Source organism: Macrobrachium rosenbergii, chromosome 43 (genome assembly GCF_040412425.1).
Source record: "Macrobrachium rosenbergii isolate ZJJX-2024 chromosome 43, ASM4041242v1, whole genome shotgun sequence".
NCBI classification, from domain to species: domain Eukaryota; kingdom Metazoa; phylum Arthropoda; class Malacostraca; order Decapoda; family Palaemonidae; genus Macrobrachium; species Macrobrachium rosenbergii.
This window is the reverse complement of record NC_089783.1, coordinates 31,524,002-31,534,124: the sequence shown is the minus strand read 5'-3', so window position 1 is coordinate 31,534,124 and position 10,123 is coordinate 31,524,002. Positions and strand designations below refer to the sequence as shown.

The 10,123-nt window shown below is 34.0% G+C and overlaps 1 protein-coding gene across 1 annotated transcript in view; it reads left to right on the top strand.

Moving 5' to 3' along the window:
• LOC136828740 (irregular chiasm C-roughest protein-like) overlaps window positions 1-10,123 on the top strand; it is a 212,209-nt gene that overhangs the window by 86,903 nt on the left and 115,183 nt on the right. The window contains exons 5-6 of the mRNA XM_067086927.1: window positions 4,783-4,903; window positions 6,664-6,774. Coding sequence (XP_066943028.1) covers window positions 4,783-4,903; window positions 6,664-6,774 — 232 coding nt within the window. The remainder of the gene's footprint in view (window positions 1-4,782; window positions 4,904-6,663; window positions 6,775-10,123) is intronic.

Below are 10,123 nucleotides of genomic sequence, written 5' to 3'. Positions count from 1 at the left end.
TTTATATGAATATGGAGAAATAACTTTTGCATAAAATGCTAATTTTACCTTTTAAATTAATGATGAATAGCTTTAGCACTGTTTCGCGTTCTTTTCATATTTTTTTCAGAGATTTTAACGTTGGCTATTCTGATGGACAAATGCCCGTCGTATTCAAACAAAGTTAGGCGTGCCAACTTTTAAACTCTGTAAACTAGAGGATTTTCAGTCAGTGTTGTTTCATGTGCAATTTATCGTACCAAAATGAGTTAAATGTTAGCACACTGTTTTTCTCTTTTGATCCAGAATAAGAACAGCTGTTTATGAGTCTATGATAAATTGTTACACCTTCTTGCCATGTTGGTTATCGTGAATCCTCAATGGACACCAGGTTAGTCAGATTATTTGCCAGAGGAACATCGATGGTTTTTGGAAACTTTTCATTTCGTTCCAAAGCGTCCTGCTTTGACATCGAATCGAGTGTGAGAAATGATATTTGATTTAATTTATCCTGCACATATGTAATTCAAAAATTTATACTTTGTTTGGCTCAGAAAATAAAATTGTTTCTTCTTTAACACCACAAAATAAAACCCATACTTTCACCGAACTACCAATATTTATTGGGGAAAATATATGCTGGGAGATCGAAGCCAGAAGTCCACACTAGGCCTATTAGCTCTTTCGACCCTTATAACAAGACGGGCTGCCTTTGTGCAAGGAGGGCTGTTGCTGGCATAAAGCACGGAACTAACAGAAAATGAGCATTTCTTCTATTCGAATGAGCTGAGAGTCATTGGAATTAATATCTTGAGTATTTGAAATGACATTCCAAGCTTAGGAACACTCTCGTCCATTCTGTTTTCCCTGCTTTTCCCCCTTTATTCTTGCTTTCTTCGGACCTGGGCTGGGAAGGGGCAAAGGAACTTTCTGACCTAAGTGTCCTCCGTAACTCACTGCGATGAAAGATTTCACCTGGCGTTGATTGGGCTTCCACTCCAACGTCATGCAGTCATAAGGTGATATCCGGGTACGAAGGAACTCTTTCACGAGTTACGTGTTATATTTTTTTCTCCTATTTTGCGTGTGCAGACATCTTGATACAGAAAGGATTTGCTTTCATAAATACTGACTTGTTCTTGGGACTTTTCCATTTCTGTTTTTAATCAAATGTCGTAGCCGTAACGTACGTTAAGGCTTTTTTTATTACTTCGGTTTATTGTTTGAGAGAGTTTATGTGTCATTTTATGTGTCTGGGTTAATACTAAATGTCTAGGACGGTAGAATACCTGTAGCCAAAAATATTCCCCATTTCCAACAAAAGAAAGGAAATGGAACCTAGTTGACACCTTTGAAAATCTTCAATAGTTTTAAGAAACTCAAATCACAATTTAAAAACGCAACAGGTTTCAGTCTAACCAATTATCTTCTAAAATGAAAAAATAAAGTTAAAGTTGTCTTCATAAAGTTTTGTTAAAATGCTCTATAAGGTTTCCACGAAAAGGTCTCAATAAAATACCAGACTTCCTTACCCTACAATATTGTCGTAACTATCAATGAAAATTCTTGTTTTTTACCAAAACTCTGCTCTCCCCTTCTCTTTACTCATTTCTAATCTGATTATTATTCTATTTTTCCTTTGGCTCTTTTTATTCCTTTTTCAGATGGGTATATTACTCTGCCATCCCGTAAGTGTCGACTAATTGTTAAAATGAGTAAGAGGCCTTATGTGGACATCTAAATTCGAAGCAACCTACAAAGACCGGATTAAAATATGCATGCTGGGGGCTGATTTGTGCTGATTAATTTTAAAAACTTGGTTAAAAAATCTGTCAGTGTATCAGTAAATCAAGCATAAGTACTCCATAAACTCAGAACTGACTGATGATGTCGTTACTTTAGGTCATTAAAGTTTCACTACCAATGTCAGTAAAAAGCCAACCCTTTAGCACGTCTGATTAAACATTCGGTTTCCAGGTTATATTTTTGAGTCACAAATATAAATGATTTGCTAGCCCAAAAGCACTTTATTATTTTCGTGTTTTTAACGTTCACTGACTTTTGACTCACATGTGCCAATCAGACACAAATACACAAACGAACTTATTCACTATGAGCATGCATACATGTATAATAAGTGCTTGCACTTTCACATACTTATGGGTTTATCTTTTATTCCTTCAAAACCACATTCGGAGAGGTCATCATTGATCTCAAAAATACCTTAGATTCCTTCGCGGATTTCTAGGAACTCGTCCACTTATTTCTCTTTCGTCACGCTAAAGTGAGTTATGTAATATCATGAAGCAAAAAAAAAAAAAAACCTATACGGGAACTTATATATGTGGAGTTACTTTATAAGAAAACGATTCTGGGCAAGCGAGAGAAATTAATGGAAAAGTATCAAAATTTGGAATTTCCCGACAACGATAATTTTTTGTATGTTGATACTGATAATATAGATTGTTTGCTTAGTGTACAAACTGTAAGAGTTCTCGGGTTGAAAAAAGTTGAAAATATTAGCATAGCTGGAAAAAATAGATAATAGTGTTTAGAGGTATTTTAGGCTAGTGAAAAGTGGAAGTTTTAGAAGGAAGGAGTGATAACCAGTTGTCAGGACTAAGTAGAAGTGTTGAAACAGAAGACCACTGATGAGTACGGAAGTGACTGCCACGCCCTTTCACTCTGGCGCCACCCTCTTGAAGGTGAAACACTATTTTGTGAAGCTTATGCTGTTATTGTGGGTAATGTTGTGGATTTAAAAATATCGTTTATTTGAAATCTTACCGATCATAAGTGTTTCAAGTATTCTTGTGAACCATAAACATAATTCTGTAAAGCAGAATGTCTAAAACAATTTAGAAGACTTTATATAATGATTCGCATAATTATACTAATTAAGTCCTAATGTCAGTAAAGCTAGAAGAAAAACAATGGATAAAATATACCGAGAGGTAAAAAGAAATATGATAGAAGACGAGCTCCTCCATTCCTTCATTAACACATTTTCGCGAAAGGAAGGGAATGAGACGGAAGGGATTGAACGGAGCCTCATTAGCGAGTCGATTTCTTTTCACAGATAGGAAAACGAGCAGTAAAAACGCCGTGTAATAAATCAAATCGGTGCCGGTCTGTTCCAACATTTTGTGAGATGACTTATATAGAACTGGAGATGGAAACAAAGAATTAGGGCAGAAAAAAAATACTATCGTTACTAATATAGAAAATAGGTAGAAATTATGAATTCTTTTGAAATATCGTTAGTAAAAAACGATAGAAAAACTGAACTTCGTATTTATTTGCTCCCCACCCCGCTTAAGAAAAAACGTGAGCAAAAGTTTGTTCGCAAACTATGATAACCAACATAAATTAAACATAAGAATGTTTAGTCAGAAAGTAAGTAGAAATTTTGTATGCTGTCGAAACACCGTTATAAAAAAAATATGAAATTTGAACCCTGTATTTATTTACTTCCTGCCTCGTTTTAAAAAACAAGAGCAGAAGTTTGTTTGCCCAATATGATAAACACCGTAAATTAAACATAAGAACGTTTGGTCGAATCTGGGGAATAAAAATCAGACCATATACATTGTCTATTTAATCCACGGAATTCATATAGTGTTTGCAGATCATTAGGAGCGTCAGAAACTTGGTGACTTATAACGCGACAATTTGCTTAACCCTGTCTTGTCATATCTTTTTAAGATATTGCACATTCTCTTCTTCTCCACAAGTTTGCATGTTTTTTGGTGGACATAATCTACTGTACAACTGTTAGATACTAATTTACAAAATTAAAACAATAATGAATAAGATACCTAACTGAAAAATGAAGTAGTACTACCTGCAATTCTCCTAAGGAAAACTTATAAAACCAAAATATTGTAATTTTATATAAAAGGTTAACGAACTGTAAGCTTCTAGACACGAAGAACATGAAAATTTCATGTCCTCCAGGGAAGGAGGAAGCGTAACTGATTATGCACAGTAGATTTCTCTCAAAATATATGCAAATGTTCCTGGAGCAGGTATCAATATTTTGCATGAGGAGGGAGGTAAGATCTTCCCTAAAATCAGCTGCCCTTTTTTACTTTCGTTATTTATTCTTTTCGTGTTATTTTTTACAGGAGTGACTTCTTTTTTTCGCTTATGCATACAGACGTATAGCCTTTCATGTAAGAATAGACAATTGTTTATATATACATATTTTTATCATTTCATATATATAAATTTATATATATATATATATATATATATATATATATATATATATATATATATATATATATATATGTACATATATACACATAAATATATATATATACTGTATGTATATAAAATTATAAATATATATTTATGTAATATAAAACTATACATATATGTATATATGTATGCGTATATTTGTAAATTTTCAGCCTAATCCCATTTTGTCGTTTAAAACTCTAACTGTTCTTTTTTTTTTGTTAGTCCTTATGTCACCTGTCTTCATTTCTCCTTCAAAGCCTTCGCAAGAATAGAAAAGCATTTTTCGTATACTCTTACCTCCTTTATTATGCTCCAACTTTAAAAAAAAAAAATTCCCTCTTCACCTATTCCATTGGAATCTTCCCTCATACATTTAGTCCAATCAAGTCAAGGTGAGCGTTCTATGTAGTTAGCCGAAGCAGCTCATGTTGCAGAAGTGTTCTGCTGGGAGTTTTTATTCACGGTTATTCCGTGAAAGTTTGAATAATAAATTGATCGTTGTCACGTCTCAAATATTCTAAACAAATATTTGAAATAATTTTTTCCTGCTTTCAACAGATACGCCTCGGATACCTAGAAATGGAGAAAGTTACCTTGGCTGATGGTGGAAACTACACCTGCAGAGTTGATTTCATGACATCACAGACCATGATGGCTCTTCTACACCTCACAGTTCACGGTAGGTTTTTTCATTTATTTATTTTTTTTTTTTTTTTGAGATGCTCCATATCTGAATTTTGCTCAGAAATCCTTTCTCGGCTTCGCTGTCCGTTCTTTGTCCTGTGAATTGGGCAGGATATCTTTTCGTCTTTTCAATCCCCTTCATATGCGGGACAGAGTCCGTGTCAAACGTGCAACAGCCCAGGAGCATATCTCCTCAGTTGGGGAAAACTTTGAATGAAAAATAACTTCCTTTTAGGTGTAAAGTGTGTTCGCTTTTTCAATTTTTACGCTTCAATATTCTAATAATCCAATTACATACCCCATAGTTTACCGTTACAGTGTTACGGCTGTGTGTATGTGAGTTTATGTATATGTATGTATGTATATATATATATATATATATATATATATATATATATATATATATATATATATATATATATATATATATATATATATATATATATATGCAGGTGATGTGATTACTGCGAAAACATGATTTCAACAGTGTTCTTCAGAGCGTTCTATAGAGAAAATAGTTTTTTTTTTTAGATTATGACACATTTGAGAGCCCTGGGTTCGATCCCTATGCGATTTATGAATTTACCATCTGAATATTGTATTTAAATGATCATTTTATTATTTGACTTTGTGGTATGGTAATGGCAGCTGTATTGGCAAAATTAAGAGATATTCAAGTCTCTGAACTGGTACATTATCCAACCAAATTCGAAGTTAAAGAATATTGCAAATACCGAGTTACGGGAAATAAACATTACGAGTATTATGACTTGCCTGTAACTTAATTCTCAAGTTAATTTCTTTGATCGCGATGTGGGGAATCTGATTTAACAGTATGACAAAAGCAATATTTTTTAAAAATCTAATTACTTTCAGTCCAGAAGATTTATGCCTTCCACAAAACCTGAAATTTTTACAAACACTATTTTATCAATAAGTTCCTGGAAAATTGATGTACTGAACACAGCTTAATTCCAAAAGCACCTATTCAAAGAGTTCTTTGATGTTAAAAGAGAATCTGAAATTCAATTGTATTCGAGTTCATAATACCGTGGACTCTAATGCGGCAACTTGCTTAACGGGCACAGTAAATCCTATGTTACGCTGAAGTAAACCTGGTATGGCACTGATTTGGCAATTTTAAATAAAACATCAAGTATTTTCAAAATGTGAATTTTCAGACTAATACATTTTTGGTATATTAAACTAATAAATTCTTACAACAGGTGGGTTGTAAAAACACTGAAAAATACTGTTAATGTTAACTACAGATCTCGTGCTTTTCACAATACTGAATTACAGGTGAACGCCGGAGCTACATTAAAAAGTAATTGCTGATTTTTTTTTTGTGCAAAATCATTAGATCCAATGTCCAATGGATCCTCGAACTTTGTGGTAGTTTGATCTCAAAGGGCCAAAACTATACTGACCTGGGGAAATCTCCGGTCACTATTTTTGGTGGCGATAAAGTTTTCATCAAAAGACTATTAAAATAGGATTTCGTAGACTTACGTCACTCGTAGCTATATTTTTTGTTGCTGTTGTATAAGAACAAGTTATAGATTTTAGAAATTTATTCAGCTTTGGGATTCAGGAACATCTCTGTATACTTCGAATTCTGGCTTTCAGTTTTCCCGATTCTTTTGCTCGAAGAAAACCTTTCTTTTAATTTCGCGAATGTGTCCTGCAGGGATCATTAACTGCTCTGCGTAAGACATAACTTCTATTATATGCATTTTGATTTTATACCACCAGAGGAAATTCGGGACTTGGAAGTCTTCGATGCAGATGGGGTCATGATCAACAGCGTAGCAGGTCCTTACGCGCAGGCAAGCAGGGTCATTCTTTCCTGTCGAGCTTTGGGAGGTAAGTCATAATTCTCTCTCTCTCTCATACACACACACAACACTTCTTCTTTCTTTCCCTTTGTTTAGTCAGTGTGTTTTTTTGGTATTTTGTCACAGGAAAATACAAATGGACGCTGAAATTCCAGATACCCCACTATTCCTGGATAATATTTCCTTTTAAATTTTCAAAATGCTGAGAATGAAATGGAATGAAAGCGTCTTCTCTCCCGCACCGAGACTCGAAACCGTGTCGAGGTTACGTGTAAATGTTTCTATGAAAGTCAGGTATGCTGAAACAGATTAATGTTCACTCTTGAAGATTAATGAAATCTACGAGGTGACATTAAACATCTCTATGAACAGCAACTGTCCAATGATGAAGGATTAACTTTCCGCTCTCCTAATATTTTGTCCTAGATATCAACCGAAATTATTGAAAACGTAAATTGAAAGTTAACTAACAAATAACTCCTTTCTCGAGCCCGGATAGAAGAGAGAAATAAGTTCAGTGGGTTACACACTGTACCACAACGAGGAAATACCTCGAGCCAAAAAGCAAAACAGTACTTGAATGAAAATATAAAATTTCATTTAATGTATAATAGTCACGTGGATTTTTAAAAACAACATAATATAATTCAGAACAAAATAGAAATGCGACACTTTCACAATGGAACGGTGGCTTGTTTACATTGAAAAATTTGATGATCAGAATTAAAAATCTTTACCATCAACAAATGATCTGACAAATGAGAAATGAAAGCTATTAACCTCTGTAAATTTTGTTAGATTTACAGAAATCTTATATATATATATATATATATATATATATATATATATATATATATATATATATATATATATATATTTATATATATATATATATATATATATATATATATATTTATATATATATATATATATATATATATGTACGTATGTATGTATGTATGTATGTATGTATGTATGTATGTATATATATATATATATATATATATATATATATATATATATATATATATATATATATATAACCATAATCACATTAGCACAGGACTTGTTTATCACACATCACCACATGGTGCAAAAGATAAAGTCGAAACGTACACCCAGTCTCTCATGTTATCACCTGTGGTTAGTTGTGATATATATATATATATATATATATATATATATATATATATATATATATATATATATATATATATATATATATATATATATGTATATTGTCACAAAAGAAGTTGGAACTTGAGTGCCACTGCGCACAAGGAATTACCTGGGTAAGCTAACTGCTTGCATACCAACATATTTCCCCAAAATTCCCCACTCAGCAATGACCCAATTGACAGCATTTCATTCGAATTATCCCTTCTGAGTGAATATGATAGAAATAATCATCACACAATCACATGTGGAACAGAAATAAATTTCTGACTTACATCAGGATCGAACTCAGGTCTGTCAATTGAAAGGCAAGGGCACTGCCCACTAGGCCATACAAGTCATAAAAGAAGTTGGAACCTGAATGCCACTGCACACAAGGAATTACCTGGACAAGCTAATCGCTTGCATACCAAGATGTTTCCCCCAACTTCCCCACTCAGCAATGACCCAATTGACAGCATTTCATTCGAATTATCCCTTCTGAGCGACTATGATAGAAATAATCAACACACAATCACATGTGGAACAGAAATAAAAGAAATAATCAATACACAATCACATGTGGGGCAGAAATAAATTTCTGACTCACATCAGGATCGAACACAGGATTTTCAATTGAAAGGCAAGGGTGCTGCCCACTAGGCCATAAAAGTCATAAAAGAAGTTGGAACCTGAATGCCACTGCACACAAGGAATTACCTGGGCAAGCTAACTGCCTGCATACTAACATGTTTTCCCCAACTTCCCCACTCAGCAATGACCCAATTGACAGCATTTCATTCAAATTATCCCTTCTGAGTGAATATGATAGAAATAATCAACACACAATCACATGTGGAACAGAAATAAGAGAAATAATCAATACACACATGTGGAACATAAATAAATTTGACTCACATCAGGATCGAACTCAGGTCATTCAACTGAAGGGCAAGGGCGCTGCCCACTAGGCCATACAAGTCATAAAAGAAGTTGGAACCTGAGTGCCACTGCACACAAGGAATTACCTGGGCAAGTAACTGCTTGCATACCAGCGTGTTTTTCCCAACTTCCCGATTCAGCAATGACCCAATTGACAGCATTTCATTCAAATTATCCCTTCTGAGTGAATATGATAGAAATAATCAACACACAATTACGTGTGAGTTCCAACTTCTTTTATGACTTGTATGGCCTAGTGGGCAGCGCCCTTGCCTTTCAATTGAAAGACCTGGGTTCGATCCTGATGTAAGTCAGAAATTTATTTCTGTTCCACACGTGATTGTGTGTTGATTATTACTATCATATTCACTCAGAAGGGATAATTTCAATGAAATGCTGTCAACTGGGTCATTGCTGAGGTGGGAAGTTGTGGGAAACATACTGGTATGCAAGCAGTTAGCTTGCCCAGCTAATTCTTTGTGTGCAGTGGCACTCAAGCTCCAACTTCTTTTACTACTTGCATGCCCTTGCCTTTCAATTGAAAGACCTGCGTTCGACCCTGATGTGAGTCAGAAATTTATTTCTGTTCCACATGTGATTGTGTATTGATTATTTCTATCTTATTCACTCAGAAGGGATAATTCGAATGAAATGCTGTCAATTAGGTCATTCCTGAGTGGGGAAGGTGGGGAAAACATACTGGTATGCAAGCAGTTAGCTTGCCCAGGTAATTCCTTGTGTGCAGTGGCACTCAGGTTCCAACTTCTTTTATGACTTGTATGGCCTAGTGGGCAGCGCCCCTGCCTTTCAATTGAAAGACCTGGGTTCGATCCTGATGTGAGTCAGAAATTTATTTTTGTTCCACATGTGATTATGTGTTGATTATTTCTATGTATATGTATATATACATATATATATATTTATATGTATATATATAATGTATACATACATACATACATACATACACACACACACACACACACACACACACACATATATATATATATATATATATATAATTTACTGGTCACTTTTCTCAGATAAATATGTAATTGTAAAAACCATTTATATGCATAAGCCCACACACATATATATATACTGTATATACACACGCACACACACACACATATATATAATACCACAATTCACCACATGTGAAAAAATAAGACTTGATGCAGGTCCTAACTGTTTACAACTTAATTTTTTTCACCTGTGGTCACATGTGATAAACAAATCACGTGTTAATGTAATTATAATCATATTCATATAAACATTTATAT